Raw genomic sequence first — 25,005 nt, forward strand, 5'->3', positions numbered from 1 at the left:
TTTAAGACTGTGTGCCCTCAACGCCTTACACATGGCAAGGCTGATCACTAACTGAGAATAATCTTTAGTCAGAGAAGCTAGAAATAGTCAGAATATCCATCCAACCATTATCCAACCCGCTATATCCTAACTACAGGGTCACGGAGGTCTGCTGGAGCCAATCCCAGCCAACACAGGGCGTAAGGCAGAAAACAAACCCCAGCCCACCACAGGGCGCACACACACACACACACACACACTCACGGGATGATTTAGAATCGCCAATGCACCTAAACTGCATGTCTTTGGACTGTGGGAGGAAACCCATACAGACACGGGGAGAACATGCAAACTCCACGCAGGGAGGACCCAGGAAGCGAACCCAGGTCTCCTAACTGCGAGGCAGGAACGCCACCACTGTGCCACCCTTAGTTAGAATGTACCAATTCAATTCAACTTATGGAGGTTATAGGAACCTCCCATAGATTATGCACTAACATTTATGTATGTTATGTAACTAGCAAATGGCTCTTACAGTAATGCTTGACGTTTTTGAGAGAGAGATCAGAGCTCCATGTGTTTAAGAGGGTAGCTGCTGATTGCCAGAGATATCACGGCCATGTGCTTTTCTCCCGATGCGGGGAACACTCGCCCATCAGTGCTAAACACGATCAGATACAGTGCCAACATTTCAAGTTTCTCTTGTTTCATTTCTATGTAGGCAGAGTCACGGGGTACAGCTAGTGTGCTATATAAATAAATACAGTCGACACTTGATATACGACCGGCCTGACATGCGAACAACTTGATTTACGACCAAAATTTTTGTTTTGATATACGACCAACATCTTGCGTTACGACCTGAATGCGGTCACGTGTATCCGCTTGCACGATTGTAAACAAACAGCCAAGAGCGTTTGTAAGCGTCAGTCGTAGCCCAGATACATGTGTTTGTGGACGTAATTTCAGTCAGTGCAGTGATTTATATAATTGCTAAGGAAGGAAGAGAAGGTAACGAAGGTAAAGAAAGCGATCACAATCGAAACGAAGAAGGAAATTGTGTGGAAATATGAAAGTGGTGTTCGTGTGACCGATCTCGCTAATATGTACAGCATGTCGAAATCCACCATCTCGACAATTTTACAAAGAAAAAATTTGTATAAGGAGGCTCCTTCCAAACAATAACCACCTTCCATTTCATTCTTCTCCTCCTCCCTTCCTGCAACCCAAAGATGTCAAATTAAATGGTGAGTACAGTATGAAATTGTTGTTTCTGGTAGGCTAGGCACTTTTTATAACTTTTTGGTTAGTACATTAGAAAAATTATTGGTGTTTTGGTAAATTATGCACATTATACAACCCTTTTTATTGTGAAAAGGTTAAGCAAGTGTTGCTGTGGGAGGTTTGGAACGCATTATCGGTATTTCCATTATTTCTTATGGGAAAAATAGTCTTGACTTACGACCAACTTGAGTTACAACCAGCCCTCGCGAACGAATTGAGTTCGTAAGTCAAGGGTCCACTGTATTGGATTGTACAAGGTGAGCAAGAAGGAGGAGGAGATCGACTCAAAGAATGAATCTGAGAATTGGCTTAGAAAGTAGAAGATCTGCTAACTTCTTTATTTTAACATATTCAGAGGGACACTTAACAGTGAACTCGGAGTTTAATGAGAGCCTTCTATGATTTCACAGCAACAGTGATGGCGAGAGGAAGATAAGTGCTGTTGAAAGGCCAGATAAATACAAAAGGGCCAGACGTGCATCTCTAATTATAGATATGTGTTTCTAGGAGGTCCTCCTTTGATACACACACACACACACACACACTGCAGTCCTTTTTATGATAATCTACAGAGAAATCCTCGCTTTCTCGTCCACACTTGGATTAATTCACACATCTCTCTCTCTCTCAGCTTCAATTTTTAGCCTCATTAGAAACAAAAAAAAAAAAAAAAAAAAAAAAAAAAAGGATTTACGAGTCCGACACATACCTGTGCCTACATAAAACTGTAAAATACTGCAGGCCATTGTGCGCAAAATATGCATAATTATATCACTACTAGACAAAGAGCCCGTTTCGACAACGTAAGATGAAACGGGCACGAGTGGAATAGTAATAAGTATAAGCACCACAAACCTGATATAGGTGTATTGAATGAATGCGTAATTAGGCCTCGAGCTGTAGTCGAAATCGCCTTTCAGGCCTCTAGAGCTTTACTCGAAGTCACCTTTCTCTTTGAATTTTCGCGGCTGTAAATCCGCCGCCTGCCGTGATGTCGGTCTCGTAAGGGTTTTCTGGCAGCAGCGCATTCGGCTTCAGACGGACGTGAGAGTGAGTGAGTGAGGAGGCTGGCGAATTATATATAAGATTATGGTAGAGCACAATCTACCGGAGCGACTTTGCTCAAAATCAAAAGCTTTTTAGAATTTTACAGCGTTAATTACTGCCCCCAAATTCATTCCGAATGATTTCTGTTGATAATTTGGAGTTTTTTTTTAATCTCTGGGTGTTGATACAGACCATCACGTAGACGTCACTCAGATCCTGTTCATTGATGTCTAAAACGTGTAAAATACAAAGTCAAAGACACAAACCTTCCCCTATGGGTATATTAGGAGTATGTGTAGTTTTAGAGAAAGCTCTACTGGGATAGATTTACACTCAAGGAGAACACAAAGAGGTAAGTAAACCAAAACACGTGCTGCCCACCTGTCTGGGTGACCACCATGTCTATCAGGTCATGTCAGGTGTTTCTGAGCCCAATGCATGATGGTAAAGTCTGATAGCTATAGTATATCATCTGGGGCTCATGTGCTAGAAGGGGATATGGAAAAAGCTAATGCCCTGAACCAATTTTTTAAATAGGTTTTTCCAATCACTGCCACCTTCTCTCAATGACCAGACTCTCCATGCCATCCCTATTACAGTTGTGGCCCAAATTTAGAGAGTGACACAAGTGTTGGTTTTCACAAAGTTTGCTGCTTCGGTGTTTTCAGATCTTTTTGTCAGATGTTTCTCTGGTATACTGAAGTAGACTGCTTAACCACCTGACGCTACAGGTTCAACGCGCCCTCGACCCTCTGCAGTTTGCATATCAGAAGAAGGTGGGAGCAGAGGATGCCATCATCTATATGCTACACTGACCCCTCTCCCACTTGGACAGAGGCAATGGTGCTGTAAGAATTATGTTTCTGGACTTCTCTAATGCCTTCAACACCATCCAACCTCTGCTCCTTAGGGACAACCTGACAGAGATGGGATTAGACTCATACCTAGTGGCATGGATCGTGGACTATCTTACAAACAGACCTCAGTATGTGCGTCTCAGGAACTGCAGGTCTGACATTGTGGTCAGCAGCACAGGAGCGCCGCAGGGGACTGAACTTCCTCCGGTCCTGTCCAGCCTATATACATCGGACTTCCAATACAACTCAGAGTCCTGCCACGTGCAAAAGTTTGCTGACGACACTGCTATCGTGGGCTGCATCAGGAGTGGGCAGGAGGAGGAGTATAGGAACCTCATCAATGACTTTGTTAAATGCTGCGACTCCAACCACCTACACCTGAACACCAGCAAAACCAAGGAACTGGTGGTGGATTTTAGGAGGACCAGGCCCCTCATGGACCCCGTGATTATCAGAGGTGACTGTGTGCAGAGGGTACAGACCTATAAATACCTGGGAGTGCTGCTGGACGATAAATTAGACTGGACTGCCAATACTGACGCTCTGTGTAAGAAAGGACAGTGCCGGGTTATACTTCCTTAGAAGGCTGGCATCCTTCAACATCTGCAATAAGGTGCTGCAGGTGTTCTATCAGATGGTTGTAGTGAGCGCCCTCTTCTACGCGGGTGGTGTGCTGGGGAGGCAGCATTAAGAAGAAGGACGCCTCACGCCTGGACAAACTGGTGAGGAAGGCAGGCTCTATTGTAGGCACGGAGCTGGACAGTTTGACATCTGTGGCAGAGCGACGGGCGCTGAGCAGACTCCTGTCAATCATGGAGAATCCACTGCATCCACTGAACAGGATCATCTCCAGACAGAGGAGCAGCTTCAGCGACAGACTGCTGTCACCGTCCTGCTCCACTGACAGACTGAGGAGATCGTTCCTCCTCCAAACTATGCGACTCTTCAATTCTACCCGGGGGGGTAAACGTTAACATTATTCAAAGTTATTGTCTGTTTTTACCTGCATTTTTATTACTCTTTAATTTAATATTGTTTTTTTGTATCAGTATGCTGCCGCTGGAGTATGGGAATTTCCCCTTGGGATTAATAAAGTATCTATCTATAGAATTACAAGTCAAGTCATAAGTTTCAAAGGCTTTTATTGACAATGACATGAAGTTTATGCAAAGAGTCAATATTTGCAGTGTTGGCCCTTCTTTCTTTTTCAAGACCTCTGCAGTTCACCCTGGCATGCTGGTCATCAACTTCTGGGCCCAATCCTGACTGATGGCAGCCCATAATCAATACTTGGAGTTTGTCAGAATTGGTGGGGTTTTCTTTGGCCACAGGCCTCTTGAGGATTGACCACAAGTTCTCAATGGGATTAAAGGTCTGGGGACTTTCCTGGCCATGGACCCCAAAATTTCGATGTTTCGTTCCTCGAGTCGCTTAGTCATCACTTTTGCCTTATGATCCGGTGCTCCATCATGCTGGATAGTTCATTGTTGGTCACCAAACTGTTCTTGGATGGTAGGGAGAAGTTGCTCTCACAGGATGTTTTGGTCCCATTCTTTATTCATGGCTGTGTTCTGAGCCCACTGCCTTGGCTGAGAAGCAAACCCAAATGACATGAATGGTCTCAGGATGCTTTACTGTTACACTGACACAGGACTAATGGTAGCGCCGCTCACCTTTTCTTTTTTCCGGATGCCCCAAACAATCGGAAAGGGGATTCATCAGAGAAAATTACTTCACCCCAGCAGTCCAATCCCTGCTCTCAGAGGATGTTTTGGTCCCATTCTTTATTCATGGCTGTGTTCTTAGGCAAAATTGTGATTGAGAAGCAACCCCACACATGAATGGTCCCGGGATGCTTTACTGGTGGCATGACACAGGACTGATGGTAGTGCCACTCACCTTTTCTTTTTTCCGGAAAGGGGATTCATCAGAGAAAGTGACTTTTCCCCCAGCAGTCTTCAGCAGTCTAATCCCTGTACCTTTTGCAGACTATCAGTCTGTCCCTGATGTTTTTCTTGGCTTCTTTGTTGCCCTTCTTGACACCTACCAGGCCATCCTCCAAAAGTCTTCGCCTCATTCACACCTGCCTGCTGCCATTCCTATACCAGTTCTGCACTGGTGGTGCCCCCCGATCCCAAGCCCTGAATAAAGAATGGGACAAAAACATCCCAAGGGAGCAACTTCTCCCAGCCATCTAAGAACAGTTTGGTGACCAACAATGCCTTTTAATTCATGATGGAGCACCGGGCCATAAGGTAAAACTGGTAACTAAGTGACATGGGGAACAAACCATCGAAATTTTGGGTCCATGGCCAGGAAACTCCCCAGACCTTAATTCCACTGTGGAACTTGTGGTCAATCCTCAAGAGGCAGGTGGGCAACCAAAAACCCACCAATTCTGACAAAACTCTAAGCATTGTTTATGCAAGAATGTGCTGCCATCAGTCAGGATTGGGCCCAGACGTTGATTGTCAGCATGCCAGGGCGAACTGCAGAGGCCAACACTGCAAATATTGAATAAACTTGATGTAATTATCAATAAAACCCTTTGAAATTTATGAAATGCTTGTAATTCTACTTCAATACACCATAGAAACATCTGACAAAAAGATCTAAAAACACTGAAGCAGCAGACTTTGTGAAAACCAATACTTGGGTCATTCTCAAAACTTTTGGCCACGACTGTATATCAACAACTCCTATCACATCAACTAGAATGGCCAGTGAGGAGTCCACCTCTGACCATCAGTGTGGTCTTTGTATAGCTGAAGATCAACTAAGGAGACAACTGAACAAACTACACACAGGAAAAGCTGTAGCCTCCCATGGAGTCAGTCCGAGTTCTTAAGGCCTGTGCTGACCAACTTTGTGACGTCCTCGGTCAACTGTTCAGTTTGTCCCTAAGGCTTGAGAAAGTGTTGCTGCTGTGGAAAACATCCTGCATTGAGATGGCTGGAGCCTCTTCACCTGATGACTACAGACCAGTGGCACTTACACCTCACATCATGAAGACCTTTGAGAGGCTGGTCATGGACTATACGAGTCCTCTTGTGGAAGACCACCTGGACCCACTGCACTTTGTCTAGCAAACAAAGACTGGAGTGGAGGATGCAACTATCTGTCTGCTCCACAAGGCTTATAATCACCTGGACAAAGCTGGCGGCACTGTGAGGATGATGTTTTTTGTTTTTTCCAGTGCCTTCAGTATCATCCAGCCATCCCAACTGAGGGGTAAACTCAGAGATAGGCAGGTGGATGAGCCTGTGATGTCCTGGACTGTCTGACAAGCAGACCACAGTTTGTGAGACTCAAGGACTGTGTGAGCAACACTGGAGCACCACGAGGCACACGCCTCTCTCTCCTTCTTCTTTTCACTCCTCAGACTATAAATATAAGAAGCAGGTCAGGTCACTTGCAGAAATCCTCAGATGATTCTGCACTTATGGGATGCATTCATAAGGGGGGTGAGACAGAGGAGAGAAGTCAGGGGGAGAACTTTGAAAATTGTCTACAACTAAACATCAGCAAAACCAAGGAACTGCTTATTGATGTGCACCTCACCAAAACAGCCTCTATGTCCAGTCACTATTCAGGGAGTGGAAGTAGAGGTGGTCCACACCTACAAGTACATGGGGGTCCACATCAATGACAGGTTGGATTGGTCTAGAGGAGCTATAGAAGAAAACGCAGAGCAGTGTCTTTTTTCTTAAGAGACTACGTTCCTTTAATGTCGGAAATGACATCCTGCACATCTTCTCCAACTCTGTGATGACCTGTGTGGTGTGCTGGGCTGGTACCATCACTTCAAGAGAGGCCCACCAGAATCAACAAGCTGATTAAAAGGGCAGGCTTAGTTATAGGGAGCACTCTGGACTAGGGAATCCATTCCCGGGAATGAAACTGCTGGAATTCCCGGCTGAACGGGAATGGCCAAGCTCACATATATAGTGTGTAAAAGTGTAAAAATCGATCAAGAAATAACAAGAGTTATAGTTGAAAATAATTAAGGTGGAGCCAATGCTGTAGCTTGCACTTCATCAGACAACAGCTTTGAACAGCAACTTGAAATTGCAATGCGTCAGACTGTTGCATCCGCATTATCTGTGCCAAGAAACTTGCCATCACAGAATGATGACAAGAAACTGGATGCATCAGTAAAAGCTGAAATGGTAGTGTTTCATGGCAATTTCAAGTGCGGGCATTGTTTAGAACAAGTGTATCAGTATCTGACGATTGTGCTGCCTACTTCAGTGGAGGCAGAGCGTGCTTTCTCAGCGGCTGGTGCGCTCTCGCCTGGACGACCGCACGCTCGACACATTGTGCTTTCTACGCTCTTATTACTGCAACTAACTAGATACATGTACTTATATCACAGCATGAACTGCTTGTACAGTAGTTAAGGTTAGTCTTTTATTGGTGTCAACATATTGCAATAGTTTTATTAAAAATAAGTGTCGCTCACTCTAAAACCGTTCACATGTGAGATGCCCGTGCAGGATTCCCGGGAATGGATAAACCCGTCCGGGAGTGGATTCCCTACTCTGGACCCCTGGAGGTCATAGCAAAAGAGAATGAAAACAAAAGTGAGTGCCATTATGAACAATGCTGCACGTCCTCTCTCTGACAACACTGAGGACTTTCAGGTAACAAATTATTCGGCAGAAGTGTGTACAGACTAAAGTATGTGTGTACCTGTTACTGTATTTATGTATTTATTTAAAGAGCTTCTGTAAAAAAAAACAAAAAAAAACAAATTGCCCCCCGTGGGGGAAAATAAAATTCCATCCATCAGTCTATCTGCACTTGCTGATTTCTAAAACCTAACAATTTATATAATTTCTCACTGCCATTCACCGCAATTCAAATCAAATCAAATTTTAATTTTCATGTACAATGAAGCACACAGTGCAAACTGTAGTTCAAGGTTTAGTTACAGAAGCTCAAGAAAAACCAAGGCACACAAGTGCCAAAAAGTTGCAAAAGCATGTCCATTAATAGAGGGGGATATACTGGCAAACCATGGCTAGAAAAAATCTTTGTTGTGTATTTTTATTCCTATCTATTTATCTACAAATACAAAGTACTGTATATGTAAAATGCTTAGCGTCAACTCCCAAACCACTGGGCCTTAAACCGTGAGAGCTTATGATGTCACACGGGTAACCTGACCCAAGGATTGGAGGTGTGGGTGCCTTGCCTGCACAATTCGGCTTCAGGTCCTTCTTATGGCAACCACACCGCACAGGTGGACTGGTCGTTTTCACCCAAATACTCCAAACGCAAGCGAAAGTCCTACACACCACTAAAAAAGCAGCAGGAACCTCGGCAGAGTGACAGGGGGTTCTGTGGTTCATATGAACGACCTTTCCTCGAGAACCAGGGGTCTGAGTGTTTTCTACTTACTGCTATTTATCAATATAATTTGCCCGTTTATTATTTTTTGCATTAATTTAGTTTCTAGGTGTGCAACTATGTTCTCTTATGTTCCTTGTATTTTGTGGGTGGCTCCACAAGAGGTGGGGCTATTCTTATGTCACGCCCCCAGCCAAGAACGGCACACTGGGAATTGCAGTCCCTTGCGGTTCATTCAAATGTGCTCTACAGAAGTTGATTTCGTCTTTCCTGTAAGTATTATGCTCTTAATGTTTTCGTCTTTATGGTCTCCTTGTTTTTCTTTTGAGCTTTTGATGATATTTTCTGCTAGGGGGCTTCGATCCCCAACCACTAGGTTTGGTTAACCAGATATATAATTTAAAGAGATTGTTATTTTAGTGAATAAGTTATTCCCCAAGGGGGTTGTTTGTGCCATGCTGCATGATCTGCATGTCGCGCTGATCATTTAAAAGCCTGTACAGCAGCTGTCCTTTAAGCCAGCTGCTGCTTTAAAGCTTTACACTATCTACATACTTCTGACATATCACCTATGTCCATATATTCAATCTCTTTTTGCTGTACCGTTATTTCACCGAGTAATAATTTCCGTTTGTTTGTGCTAATGCAATCTTTATTATTATTTTTTTTGATACTTTCCAATTTTCCTACTTTCATATTCTTTAACTTGCTCTGCATGTGTATCACGCCAACGTTTTTGAACGTCTTTATTAAATCTTTTATTTCTGACCCGGATTTGACCTACAACCTTTTCAATTCCTCTTGGTCCAGGCTGATTATTACTTTTCCTTATTTTCTGAATTTGCACATAGATTATTATTGTTCTCTTGTGCATCCTTTTTTGCCTTCTTTTCTCTCCAACGCTTTCATGTCTCTTTTCGACGTGCTGCTCTTTCTTCTTCGCTTAGTTGTTCACGTGCCATCTCGAACGCATAACATTTTTAAGAGCTGGGAGCACATGCCTGTGTGTCTGCCAAAAGCATTCTAACAACTGTGAGGTTAGATGTTAGTGAACTTGTTTTAAATTGTTTGTAAGTTGGGCGTGACATGGGTCTTGCTTCCCTAGGTTGTAATGTCTAGTCTCGTGTGATGTCAAAGTGTCTCTCCGAGATGATCACGTCTCAACCCAAGATTTTATTATATAATAGATATTTATTTATATTAAAAAGAAAAATTAAATAAGGCCTTCCTTTTATAAAGATTCCTTTCTGCTGTGCTCTTTACAAACCAGGGGTTGACGGTTATCCTCTCCTTTCTGGGGCATTTTGATTTTTGTTTTTTGGAACAATCCTCATATTTCTGAAACTTTGGACACCAAAGTGCCATTTGGAAACTTGTAGGATGAAGCAAGCCTTTCGAATGGCCCCTCAAGCTGCTGGAAGGTGACGTTTGTCTGGACAGGCCTAGTTGGATGCCAGCCTGTTTTTAGCCCCATTTTAGAGGTTTCACGCCCTTGCCGTTGTTGTGTTCTGGGAATCGGAGCAACTTGTTTGTCATGCAAAAAAAAAACAGTTGAAGTGACTTTCACGGAATTTTGCATATCCGGTTTAAAACACAGACTATAAGGCTCATCTTTTTGGGCATTTGGTACACTATATTAATCCCTGAGGGGATACTGACTTTTCGTATGACCATTGGAGGTCAGAGTGCAGGGTCAGCCATTTTAGAGCAGCCCTGGAGCAATTTTCAGGTCAAGGGTCTTGCTGAAATGCCCAATGGAGTAGGATCCCTTCTGGCAGTAACGGCATTTGAACCGGCAACTTTCCAAAATACCAGTGCAGATCCTTAACCACAGAGCCAGTACTCTGCCAGAGAGAGGGATTGTAATGGGAGGGCGTGCAACCTAAAAAAAACAGCACTGAGGCTGGAACTACAATTCCCATCAGGCCGTAGGGGTGCACTGGAGCTGATGGGAGGTTACCAAGTTCTGTATTGGCCAATGTGGAACTCCTTCAAAGACTACGGGATCAGCACTTTCAACTAATTTAATGACTTCATTGCCTTGCTGGATTATAACTTTTGCTAAAGAGTTTGTCTTTTTGTCTCATCCTGGGTTGCTTTTAGCCATGTTGAATTTCCAAAAGGCAGATCCCCACCCTGTCATTTATTATACCGGACCTATGCCAGATACTTTGTCTAGTTTCATATATTCGCCACCACGCTGTTGCACGTTAAACCTGGTCACACACGTGCGCATGGGAGGCAGCTAAAGGAGTAATTCCATGGTGGACCAGGGGAGGGCGGCAGAGCGCACTGATCCTTTCTCCTTTTCCTCTGCAGACCAACTACTGGAAATTGTGCCAGGGCCCAATGACGTCACTTCCGGTTCAGGCTCTGATGACATCACTTCATCAGACGATGTCATTTCCCCTGACCGGCTTTTTTTTTTTTGTCTCTTGCAAGTCAGTTCTGTTTTGGACTCAAGTCTATAAAGACCTGTTTGCTCTTATTTTGCTTTTTTTTTTGGCTTCCTCAAACCGTTTTGATGGATTTTTTTTTGTATCATTTCACAATCTAAATACTTTGACAACGTGTCTCCCCTCCAGTTTGTTTTAGATGACACGTAAAATAGCCACCCTTGAGAAATTTTTTATTATTCCGTCCTACTGCTATCTTTAACAGCCTTATTCTCAAAAATGTCAAAGCCGAAGTCAAACTTTACACTCCTTATGTTCTCCCTAAGTGGCTTTCTCAATTTAATTAAAAGGTTTTGTGTCAGTAAATGTCACAGGCATTTCCGCTATTTTTTTTTTTATATATTAATTCCATGATGTTGTTTTCATCCACTTTCAGCCTGTTTGAAAATATAAATTTAATTTCACCTTGACTACAAATCAATATTGTCCACAGCTGGTAGTGTACCAGGGTTCAGAATTTATACGGGCCAATCCAATTATAGCGCAGAACATTTAATCAATAAATTCTACTAGGAAATGTTAAATATGCCCCACACAGGAGCTCGGCTAAACTTCCGAGAGCGTCGCCATTTCTCAAGTCAGAAATTGGCAGAATTAAATGTGGGCTGATTAAAGTGGAGATGATGAAGCGCTTCTGTCATCTTTCAGGCAAACTTCAGTGGGAAATTTACAGGGCTAAGAAATGAGGTGTGTGCATGCGTGACTTCAAATTGGTGTAATTACAACTCATATTCCAAACGAGACGAATTCAACTCCAGCTGATGTGGATGTCATCACTGCCACTCACCGTGAATTGACACCGTTGTTTTATTTCATTAAGAGTCGTGTTATGAGGTAATTTAACGGATGCGGTTCCTCGCCTGATAACACGGCCCAGTTAATTGGTTACAACGGTACAAGTTATGTGTTTTTGGACGCTTTGTTTAAAAATAACCTGCTTTTCCATCTGTCTTATATATTACTTGAAACTCTCAGATAGGGAGGATGGTGGCACACCGATCAACATCGCCGCCTCGGAAATCAAGAGACCCAGAAGTAAACCCAGGTCTGGACGCGGTCAGAGTAGACTCTGCTCACTCTTCTTCTGCTCGCCACCAGTGGTTCACCCTGTCAAATATGTTTTCAAAATGTTTCATTAAAACGATTGGGATTGAAGTTGTTTAGATGATGAAGAACAGAAACGAAAGCAGTCAGATGTAGCACCATTGTTAACACAGAACAGGCCAACGAAATACTGACTGAACCAAAGAAGACCTGCCATTAAGAAAAGCAACTCAAGTAAAACGTACACCTGAGCAAACCACTCAAGCAGAAGTTTAAAAGATATCTGATATAGATAGATATGAAGGCACCATAACAGACAGACAGACAGACTTGAATTTAGTATAGTGTAGTAGGCAGGATGAGATAGAGATAGAGATAGAGATAGATAGATATGAAAGGGACTATATGTAGATAGATAAATATCCTGACCACCAAAGCAATAAAAAGCAGAACCCCCAGATGATCTCTCCTCCCTGGGTGCTCACATGCGCCCATATACAGTACACCCAAACTGTAACTGACGCTCCCTCACAATGCAGGTCATGTGCCTCATTCGGGACTCCATGAGCAACACATAGTCAAACCAGTGGTGCCCAAGGATTCTCTGAAAAGAGTCCAGTCTTCATCTCAGGTTACTGGATAGCGTCCATGTCTCACAAACACGGAGCACCAGGACTCTAAAGACTTGGACCTTCATCCTTTTACAGAGATATCAGGAGCGCCACACACCCCTTTCTAGTGACCTCATGACCCCCCATGCTCTCCCAATCTGTCTACTGACTTCATAGGAAGAGTCACCAGAGACACATACTGCCGAGATAAATAAACCTCTTGACGAGGTCGACACTCTCTTCACAGACAGACCCTCTGCTGATGACTACACCTAAGAGGTCATTAAAGGCTTGAATGTTGGTTTTTATCAGGACCCTCACAAGCCCAACACTCAGACTCCTCACTCAGTCTCTCCAGAGCCCTGATCAGAGCCTCCATTGACTCCACGAAGATCACCGAATCGTCAGCAGAGTCAAGATCAGTGAATCTTTTTTCACAAACAGACACCCCACAGCCGCTGGACCCCACAACCCTGCCCACCACCCATACCATGCAAGCACTGAACAGAATAGGAGCAGAACAGACCCCTGATGAACCCCAGATATGACTCTCCATATATTATCCGAGGGTCCCTCACTGTCTTTTCTTAAGCACCCCAAGGCCTAGTAGCGCCCCCTACAGGCTCCTTTTCGTCACTACTTCTAATCCTTTCCCCGGCCCGGATCAGAGAGTCATGGCTGGTGCAGATGTGCAACATCTTCTAACCCGTACATCTTCAGTCTTTTCATCTCCTTAAAATTACCACTTTAACTGTCATCTGCAAAGTCACAGCCAACTAAGACCCTGTCCAAAGAGAACCGTGCCAAATAGTCCGAATGCACAACCACCCTTATAAACATTTACTCGAATATTTGAAAGGAACACCGATAATTATATATGACTGTAGTCACTGTCACAGCAATTTTTGTGACTCTTTAAAAGGCTTCCTAGGAATAAATTTATCCAACATCAAATGTCACACAGCTATTTCTACCCCAAAAGGAACTATAAATACGGATATAGTGGAGCCTGTGATTACGGCCTCGTAACCTTTTCTTTTTTTTTTTTTGTTTTTGGATAATGCTGTAAATAATGGCGTCCCAACAATTTTAAACGGCCTCTGAGACGTCAGCTGCTCCAGCTGCCTCTGGCAGCCAGTTTAATGTGTTTTTGTCAGCTCTCCTCAAGAGGAGCATCATTATGAAGTAAGCCTCAGCCCGTCTTTCATTCTACATTTTACACCTGCTTCAGCTCTTTCGTCATCAGATAAAAATTCCCACTGTCACACATACTCACACACACAAATAAAGCTCCGCAACTGAGGAACAGAATAAGCGAGGCCAAAGCTCAACTTTGGAATGGGCCACCAGGCGTACACTTCTGTAGAGCAGAGGACCAATGTATGAATGATGGCTCCATCTGGCAAGTTTAAGGAATACTCCACCCAACAATGGCTTTTTTAATATGTTACTTACCCCATGTAGTTTGTAGTGATGACAGTCAAAAAAAAAAATCTAATCTCATGTTTTCTTTCAAAATGGAAAGACACAAGTTTGATAGAATAGAACGTAATGGTTGACGAATGCTGTACGTTACGCTACACGTGTCCCAGAATTCACGTATCCAGTTGCCTGCTCAAAAAGGTGTGAAGATACCCCAGAGGCAGAGGCGGCCTTAGGGGTGTGCGGGGCCTAGGGCTGACCAACCCCACGAGGGTCCGGTTACGTTAAACGCTGTATGAACATTAGAACACTCTAGATGAGAACAGGCCATTCAGCCCAACAAAGCTCGCCAGTCCTATCAACTTTAATTCTTCTAAAATAACATCAAGTCGTGTTTTCAAAGTCCTTAAAGTCCTACTGTCTACCACACTACTTGGTCGCTTATTCCAAGTGTCTATCATTCTCTGTGTAAAGAAAAACTTCCTAATGTTTGTGCAAAATTTACCCTTAAGTTTCCAATGGTGTCACCGTGTTCTTGATGAGCTCATTTTAAAATAACAGTCTCGATCCACTGGACTAATTCCCTTCATCATTTTAAACACGTCAGTCAGGTCTCCTCTTAAGCTTCTTTTGCTTAAACTGTAAAGGCTCAGCTCTTTTAATCTTTCCTCATAACTCATCCCCTGTAGCCCTGGAATCAGCATAGTTGCTTTTCTCTGGACCTTCTCTTGTGCTGTTATGTCCTTTTTGTAGCCTGGAGACCCAAACTGCACCCAGGACTCCAGATGAGGCCTCGCCAGTGTGTTATAAAGATTTGAGCAGAACCTCCTGTGACTTGTACTCCACACATCAAGGCGCTATATAACCTGACATTCTGTTAGCCTTCTTAATGGCTTCAGAACACTGTCTGGCCGTTGATAGTGTCGAGTCCACTATGACTCCTAAATCCTTCTCTTAAGATGTAGTGTTGATTTTCAGGCCTCCCATTGTGTATTCCAACCTCACATTTTTATTTCCTATGTGTTATGTTTACATTTACTGCCATCAAGGCGCTATATAACCTCACATTCTGTTAGCCTTCTTAATGGCTTCTGAACACTGACTGGCAGTTGATCATGTTCTCTGGTCGACTTCTACTGCTGTTATGTCCTTTTTGTAGCTTGGAGACCAAAACTACCCACCATACTCCAGATGAGGCCTCACCAGTGTGCTATAAAGCTTGAGCAGAACCTCCTGTGACTTGTACTCCACACATCAAGGCGCTATATAACCTGACATTCTGTTAGCCTTCTTAATGGCTTCTGAACACTGTCTGGTAGTTGATAGTGTGGAGTCCACTACGACTCCTAAATCCTTCTCATAAGGTGGACTCTCGATTTTCAGACCACCCATTGTGTATTCAGACCTCCTCACATTTTTACTATGTGTAACACTTCACATTTACTGACATTAAATTTCAAATCTGCCCAAGTCCTTCTGTAATGATGTAACGGATACCACAACATCTGTTAATCCACCTATCTTGGTGTTATCTGCTAACTTAACCAACTTGTTTCTTCTATTCCCATCCAGATCATCTATAAAACTACATGATTAATTTACAGAGCTCTTGGTGACAACACCTGAATATCCATATCAATGCTGCTTACGCTCTATAAACCCAAGAGATGATCAGGATGCCTCTTCTTCTCACCATCTTGGGCCTCAATGTAAAGCTCTCTATGTGCTCTTGACGTCTACATGTGGGGTTCCATCTAAATTTAAATCAACTATAATGGCCCACCTCTGCTCTTGTTTTTTATTAACCTGATTTTTTTCAGCATTACCTCTTTAAAATAAACTGATGGGCATGGGGGAGAGAAGGCAAGACCCCATGGTCCGATCCAACAGCTACTGTAGCACAAATTGTTGATAAACTTAACGTGAGGGAAAGGTGTCCGAAAACACAGTGCATCTCAACAATCTGTGTAGCTGTAGACTAGTCAGATGGCCCATGCAGACCTCTGTCCACCTCCAAAAGGAGCCGACAATTATCACACGAGCACCAGAACAGAACCAGGAAGCAATGGAAGAAGACGGCCTGGTCTGATGAGTCTCATTTTCTTTTTTTAGATCTCATGGACCGCTGGGTGTGTGTGTGTTATTTACGTGGGGAAAAGATGTCACTGTGGGAAGAAGGCAGCGTAATGTTCTGTGGGGAAACCTTGGGTCTTGGCATTCATCTGGATGTCACGTTGACACGTACCGCCTACCCTAAAGATCGTTGCAGACCACCTACACCCTTTAATGGCAACGGCTTCTTTCGTTAGGATGATACGCACCTGCCACACTGTAAAAAATGTTCAGGAATGAATTGAGGAACATGACAAAGAGTTCAACGTGTTGACTTGGCCTCCAATTTCTCAAGACCTCAATCTGATCGAGCGTCTGTGGGATGTGCTGGAAAAACAAGTCCGATCCATGGAGGTCCCACCTCACAAATAACAGGACTTAAAGGGTCTGCCAGAAACGTCTTGGTGCAGATGCCACAGGACACCTTCGGGGGTCCTTGCCCTGATGGGCCAGCACAAGAGTATCCATTCAGGTGGTTTTAATGTTGCAGCTGATTGGCGTATTTTATATATAAATTCAAATTTAAAAATTATTTCAAATATATATGCATACATACTGTACAGTCCATGGCCACTTTCTTAGGTCCACCTCTCTAGTATTATTTGTTTTTCTTTTGATATTTGATAAACTATTAATCCCTGAGGGGAAACTGTCTTTTTGGATGACCTTAGGGGGTCAGAATGCAGAGTCAGCCATTGACAGCATGTGCCCCGGCAGCAATTTTCAGGTAAAGGGTCTTGCTCAGGGGCTCCACAGAGTAGGATCCCTTCTGGCAGTAATGAGATTTGAACCGGCAACCTTCCCGATACCAGCGCAGATCATCAGCCTCCGAGACACAACTCCACCAGGTAGGGACCCTGGTATGCCTCCAAAACAGCTCAAAGCATGGATTCAACAAGGTGTCAGAAGCACTCCTCAGGGAGTTTGGATCACATTTTGGATTGATAGTATTATAAACTCACACCCACTTAGATAAGAATCCACTTACATAAATGAATAGTAACAATGGAGGCATGTCTCGCCTCACTCAGGGAAAACAAAGTGAATTTAACCTGCCACTGCTTTGTTATCTTAATCCCCAGGGGTTGTAACCCAATATGCAGAACGCTGGTCAAGAACACCCAAACAGCAGGCTCATAAAACTCCCGCAGCTCCCAACCCCCCGGCTCCTGACAAATGATTTTATACCAGGACCACACAAGGGACCCAAATGACCATATGGCGTTAACATGTGCACATCAGCACCTGTCTGACCAGACACATTCCTCTCATTCTGATCTGCACACACACAGCGGATGAGTAATTGATGCTTCTCACCAAAGGAATCTGAGCAACTCGGTGATACACTTTCACTTGTAAACCTCTGAAAAGGTGCATCAAATCAATCGCGTCTGTGCAAATGGCTCTCCTCGCAACAGGCAGTAAGAAGGCAGCATCTCAGCTCAAATCCATAAAGCAAACTTTATTACATTAGTCTGAAACTGAACCAGCACACAGTATGCCATAGTGCGGCCATCACGTTTAAAGTGTTTAGCAGAATGAAATTAACTGGCAAAGGTCATGGCAGAGGCAAAGCTTTCACTTGTGATAGATAGATAGATAGATAGATAGATAGATAGATAGATAGATAGATAGATAGATAGATAGATAGATAGATAGATAGATAGATAGATAGATAGATAGATAGATAGATAGATAGATAGATAGATAGATAGATAGATAGATAGATAGATAGATAGATAGAATATAGTGCCATCTATCTATCTATAATAGATAGACAGACAAACCGGGACAGACAGACAGATAGATGTGTGAAAGTCACTATATGATAGATAGACCATTCAACACACAGGGAAGAAGACCACCTAGCCTGATTGGTGACTCATTATAGAGCCTGACGGCTGAGTGTAGAAGCGACCACACATGGCGCCCCCTGGAGTGATGCAGTTGTCTCAGTCTTTAACTGAAGGTGGTCCTCTGTTTAGCCAAAACCTTTTTCACACGTTCCCCTCGAGGATTGATATGGTGTGTACCAAATACCTAAAAGCTATTGGTTGACCATCACTGTCCAGGATGGTAAGCAGCTTGTTGAGTGACCTCCTGCCTGACTCCCAAGAATGATCCAGACATTTTATTTAGGTTCTTTAGTCTCTTGGCATCACCTGCACTAATGCCATTTCTCCAGCACATTACCACATAAAAAACAAGTGTCATTTCACCTAATGGGATGCGCGGACACCAACCCCTCCAACCATCTACCAAAGCACTTGACAGTGTTATGTGATATTTTTCCCCATCTCTGACTGCACTCGTTTATTCCACTTGTGGTCGTTTGAACCCCTAGGGCTCCATTGAGGCTTGTTTTCTTACTAGAAATGTTTGTGATGTCTGGTGGAATGATACATGCAATGCATTTTATTACTACATGCATTACAAAATACATTCCAACAGATGGTGCATCACAAACATTAGTACTAATAAAATGAATTGCATTTGTCATTTTAACAGATGGCTCATCACAACCTTAACACTGCTTTTACGAATCCCATTCTAAATGGCATATAGCAGAGACATTTGCTTTGCATTTGTCATTCCAACAGATGGCATTTTACTACTACAGTGTTTGTGATATGCCATCAGGTGGAATAATACATGCAATGAATTTTATTACTGCATGCATTACAAAATATATTCCAACAGATGGTTCACTGCACTTGTTGATGTGGAGTTCTGCTTTGATTACTTAGATTTCAACCAGTCTTAGAGGGGTAGCACAGCTAGTAAGGGATAATAAAATAATTCAGGATCAAGCAAGAAAAATAGTCTTGGACTAAAAATAAAGCTTGAAAGCACCCAAAAAGATCTCACAATTACTAGACAGGAAAACAAGCGAAGAGATCTAAAAAAATCTAAAGATGGTTCATACCTTATCACCTTTCTCTCCTTTCTGTCCGGGGTCTCCTGCTGTTCCAGGCAAACCTTGTTCACCCTGCAAAGTCAAAAGTCAAAGATGAATTTACATCCAACAAAATGTAAATGTACTGTAGCTATTATTTTTCTACATTCAGCTAATGCTTTGACCTGTTATGACCTGTAGTTTTTAATTAATTTGAAAGATTCCCTGCATTCATATTTACAAAGTAGACGTTTTATCTAAGTGTTTAGAGACCCAGAGATTTTGAATTTAATGTTAGTTTTTGTTCGATGAGAAACTGGAAAGTTAAATCTTTGGAGTGGTATGGCCCCAATGCCAATTCTCGTTTTTCTATGGGTGCCGCCATTTCAGATCAAATGTGTCTAGCGTATCCATGACAATCCTACAGAGAATTCTGAGGATCTGCAATGCATGTGACGTCATTGGAGTGACGGGTTAAAAGGTCAGCGTGGGCATTTCAGGACTATCCGAGATTACGGATACAGTAACCTCTTATGTTACGTGTAAACTAAAATCTTTCTCTTAATGACTTTAAGAATTCTAGGTCTGGTTTTTGGTTTTCTGGTTAGCGTCTTTGACGAAAGATCGGTTTTGATTTCCGGTTGTGTTCCGACTACGTACAGCTCCTGGCAATGTTCATGCCATAAAAAGAATGATGTCTTTCTGAGTCAATAAATATCCAAGGTGGTTTAAAAATTCAAGATACATTCAAAATGCTTACTTATATCAACATGTTTATGTTCCTTACATTTATTTATGTACACATAACAGAGGTGACTGTCCACATAAATTAAACTGAAGAAAAAATGACCAGAAACTGGAACCAGCAGGGGAACTGGGAAAAATAAAATGAAGAGGCAGGGGTCTGAATACAAAAAAAAAAAGCTGAAACCAAAATCATAATCCAAAAATCAAAGTCAAAAATTCATATCCGAGGTTTATTATCCTTTCCCTGTCTCACTAGCAAAAAATGGGAAAATGTGTCTTGCAGGAATGACAATGACCATAGTGACCAAAAATCAATATGGGCAGATAATGTCAAGAAATGACACTGAGCATCCAAACATCAGAGCACAAAATGGCATCACCAGAATAATAATAAAAATATATAAATTATGATACAAAAAAAATATAAATAATTCAGAAAGGCCTCAGATCACATACCAGGATACCAAAACTCAGAGCTGTTACATGTACACCGTAGACACATCTTGTCACACACGTGCGCATGGGAGGCAGCGATGGGTCTCAAAGAAGGTAATTATATGCCAGTCCAGGGGATGGCAGAGTGCACTGATCCTTTCTCTTTGTCATCGACAGACCAACCACGGGAAATTTCGCCCAGGTTTGATGACGTCATTTCCAGTTTTGGCCCTCTGAGAACGTCACTTCCGGTTCCACCCCACCGAGGACGTCACTTTCGGTTCCGGCACCCCTGAGGACGTCCCCTCCTCTGCATGACTTTAAAACTGCCATGTTTACCTGTGTGTTTGTTCGTTTTTTTTGACCGAGATCTGTTAAGAAACTGTTTAACTCTTAAACTGCCACATACTTGGGGGGGTTAACGCACCCCCAGCTGGCAAATGCTTTTTTGCTGCACTTTTTAAGGAAACGTCACAATTCACCAAGAAAAGGTGAAATTTTAATGGAACGCAAATTTTTTTTTTTTGCAAAGATCATCACAATTACTGCAATACACACTGCCAATGAACTGTAAATACTATTAAAAAAAACTACTGGAACAATCTCTTATTATATGTACAAGGTACAACCGACGCCATTGATGAAATTCAGTAAATTCAGTAAATAGCTAACTGTGCTTGAACTGGCTGCACGCAAGAACACAGAGATAAACGCTGATGCCTGCAGGCTAGTCTAGTGCAGCGGTTCAATCCCAGGGACAGTGACGCTGCAGTGCTGCAGGGGGCGCCAGTGGTCACGAGTTGGCTGCTCAACGAATGTATGGCACGGACTGATCAGCTCCGGTGTGCTGGCAAATTGCACTGGGAACCGACTAGAGCCAGTTCCGGTGGTGCAAGGGTTAATAGGAACCAAACCTTCATCTTTGGCAGCCATACTTCGTATATACGGGCGGCTGCACCCAAACCTTTTCCTGTGTTGTCTGAATCCTTTCACAATGTACTGTACTTGAAGAAAGTGTTGTAATGGGGTTCAAAGTTCAATTTCAGGTTTGAGCAGATGTTTAGGTAATGATGATCGTGACCTGCCCACATTTCAGAGTGATTTCTGTCTATGTGTCGGAATGTGAGCTTCTGGATGTCACCCTCAAGGTGGAAGGTCCAAGACTGCAATAGTAGGTCTGAAGGAAGGAAAATGAGGAGATGAATAAGCACAATTGTTATTCTTCTTCTCTTCCTCCACATCTTCTCCCACTTCTATGTGTAGTCAACGTTTTATACGTTTCAGCAGGGTTTGTTTGGCCTGATGTCATTTTTTCCCCATTAATGTGGGGGCAAAATTAAAGAATGGTTTAAAATATAGTGTAGGTCTTAAACTAGCAATATAAAAGTTCTAAATTCCAAAGCTCAAAACGTTGACCAAAATTTGTAAGTCTAGAAAACAAAGGAAAGAAGTTCTACATGTTACTAATAAACTCTTGCCTTAGGTAAGACTAGGGATGGTGATTTGTCTGAGGATATTTTAAGTGTCCCCCACAAACGTTGGCGTATTTCGACACCTAGTGAACAGAGTTTTGATTATGATTTGTAAATCAAGGTTCAAAATGAGGCAACAGGCCCAAAAACAATTTTTTTTAAAAAAACTCACATTTTATAGGTAAAGAACAAAAACGGGAGGGCGGCACAGTGGCGCAGTGGTAGCGCTGCTGCCTCGCAGTTAGGAGACCCAGGTTCGCTTCCCAGGTCATCCCTGCGTGGAGTTTGCATGTTCTCCCCGTGTCTGTATGGGTTTCCTCCCACAGTCCAAAGACATGCAGGTTAGGTGCATTGGCAATTCTAAATCATCCCTAGTGTGTGTCTGTGTGTGCCCTGTGGTGGGCTGGGGTTTGTTTCCTGCCTTATACCCTGTGTTGGCTGGGATTGGCTCCAGCAGACCTCCGTGACCCTGTAGTTAGGATATAGCGGGTTGGATAATGGATGGGTGGATATTCTATTTCTAGCTTCTCTGACTAAACATTATTCTCAGTTAGTGATCAGCCTTGCAGGTTAGGTGGATTGGCGATTCTAAATTGGCCCTAGTGTGTGCTTGGTGTGCTTGTGTGTGTCCTGCGGTGGGTTGGCACCCTGCTCAGGATTGGTTCCTGCCTTGTGCCCAGTGTTGGCTGGGATTGGCTCCAGCAGACCCCCGTGAACCTGTGTTCGGATTCAGCGGGTTGGAAAATGGATGGATGGAAGAACAAAAACGGGAGAGGGGCAATACCAAAATCCCTGACCCATACAAACCCTTTAATTATGTCATTTAGCTTATTAAATCAAGAAAATCCAATAAAACAAAATATTAGAAGAACTTAAAAAATACAAAGTTCAAATTAAACAAACACTGCAAACCAAAAGAAAAACTAAAAAATCCAAACCAAATACAGTAATCCCTCACTTATCGCGGGAGATAGGTTCCAAGGCCGACTGCAATAACTGAATTTCCGCGAAGTAGGGACACCATATTTATTTAATTATTTAACGTGTATTTGGACGTTTTTAAACCCTCCCTGTATTGTTTACAACCCACCCTTTACTCTATTAATAACAGGGACAACTGCTAAGCAATATGAAATCGGTAGATAAGTTTACACTTACTGTATAGTGAAGTACACGTAGCTATATATGACGTGATGATGGTGATGAATATGCTGCGCAGTAAAAATGATGACACTTGCCTAACGCCTGACTTTATTGAAAAGAAACTAAACTTGCAGCGCCGCTATTCAATTACATTTGCCTAACGCGAAACTAAACTTGCAGCGCCGCTATTCAATGACACTTGCCTAACGCCTGACTTTATTGAAAAGAAACTAAACTTGCAGCGCCGCTATTCAATTACATTTGCCTAACGCGAAACTAAACTTGCAGCGCCGCTATTCAATGACACTTGCCTAACGCCTGACTTTATTGAAAAGAAACTAAACTTGCAGCGCCGGTATTCAATTACATTTGCCTAACGCCCGACTTTATTGAAAAGAAACTAAACTTGCAGCGCCGCTATTCAATTACATTTGCCTAACGCGAAACTAAACTTGCAGCGCCGCTACTCAATTACATTTGCCTAAAGCCCGACTTTATTGAAAAGAAACTAAACTTGCAGCGCCGCTATTCAATTACACTTGCCTAACGCCTCTCCTAAGGGGAGATACTGTGGGATCTAGGCATCAGTCAAAGCACCAATCACAGGCCCGATTAGAAAGCGGGAAGCTGTGATTTGTCGTCTCCCTCCCATGTAACAATCACAGCCCGTGTTACAACGCACTTAGTCACCGAACTTGTTTTGTTGTTCTTAGACTAGGAAATACTACTACTATATTTAAAAGCCCGTGAAGTCGTGAATCCGTGAAAAGTGAACCGCGAAGTAGCGAGGGATTACTGTACTTCAATACTACATTAACAAAGCAAAAGTCAAGTCAAGTTGGGGAGCAGGCACTGGTGCAGTGCGTTGCCGCACCCACAACACTACGAAACAACTCGGGATCCCGGTTAGCATCCCCCAGGCAGACACGCGGTCCAGTCCCACCCTCCGGAAATGACCCTCTATCTGCCGCAGCCAGGGGTTACGTGGGTGACCCCTTGGCCTGGTCCAGCCACTCGGGTCCCCGACAATGAGGATCTTACGAGCCGGATCACCCACGGGGAAATGAGGCACATGGCCGTAGTGCCGTAACTGACGCTCCCTCCCAATGCAGGTCATGTGCCTCATTTGGGACTCCATGAGCAACACAAAGTCAAACCAGCGGTACCCAAGGATTCTCTGACGAGACACAGAAGTCCAGTCTTCGCCTCACATCACTGGATAGCGTCCATGTCTTGCAACCATATAGCAAGGCAGGAAGCACCAGGACTCTAAAGACTTGGATCTTGGTCCTTTTGCAGAGATATCAGGAGCGTCACATACCCCTTTCCAGCGACCTCATGACCCCCCATGCTCTCCCAATCCATCTACTGACTTCATAGGAAGAGTCACCAGAGACATGAATGTCACTGCCGAGGTAAGTAAACCTCTCAAAAGGTAACAAGTAAATATATTTTCAAGTCAGCAAAATCAAAAGAAAAACCAAAAGAACAAGAAGGAAGAGTTGGAACCAGAAAATCCAAATGACAACGGTGAACTGTCCAAGGAAACTGAAGAACAAGATGTCATGATTTACATTTTCTGTCCTTTTTTCCTGCATTCCTGGTTTATTTAAATTACATTTTTTGAGAGGTTTTCATACACAGATTTTCCATTTCTGACATTAATAAAAAGTTTCCAATCAAGAAACATCTGTCTTCACGCCATTTTGTTTTGCTGATGGGTGCTGCTGTGTTCGAGTTTTCACATTGCCCAATTCCAATCCCATAATGCATTAGGAACGGTGCAGTGGTGACTTCACCAAAGTGCTGGTATAAAAGGTCACCCGGGCCGTTCCTTGATATCCGGGATTGTCATTTTCTTGGTACTTGACTTTGATTTCCGGTTAGCACTTTGAGCTCTGCCGATCGTGTAACTGCATCCCAATTTTAACCTACGCATTGTTTCTTGAACTACACCTTTCTTTCTGGTCATTTCTCCTAAAAAATTTTCCAGTCAGAACACAAGAAACAGGAGGGATGGACAAAAGAGAGCCAAAGAGCACAGAAAAAACAACTAACATCACAGCAAAGAGTTATGGCGACTGGTTGATTGAAATAGGATTCAGAACAAAATCTCAGATCCTCTGTCATGGTTCACATTTTGTATCG

At 43.1% G+C, this 25,005-nt stretch overlaps 1 protein-coding gene across 1 annotated transcript in view; it reads right to left on the minus strand.

The window, feature by feature from the left end:
• The window catches only part of LOC114665759 (collagen alpha-1(XIX) chain), a 192,583-nt gene that overhangs the window by 84,157 nt on the left and 83,421 nt on the right, over positions 1–25,005 (minus strand). Inside the window, exon 9 of the mRNA XM_051919255.1 lies at positions 19,091–19,153. Coding sequence (XP_051775215.1) covers positions 19,091–19,153 — 63 coding nt within the window. The remainder of the gene's footprint in view (positions 1–19,090; positions 19,154–25,005) is intronic.

Source organism: Erpetoichthys calabaricus, chromosome 15 (genome assembly GCF_900747795.2).
Source record: "Erpetoichthys calabaricus chromosome 15, fErpCal1.3, whole genome shotgun sequence".
Taxonomy (NCBI): domain Eukaryota; kingdom Metazoa; phylum Chordata; class Cladistia; order Polypteriformes; family Polypteridae; genus Erpetoichthys; species Erpetoichthys calabaricus.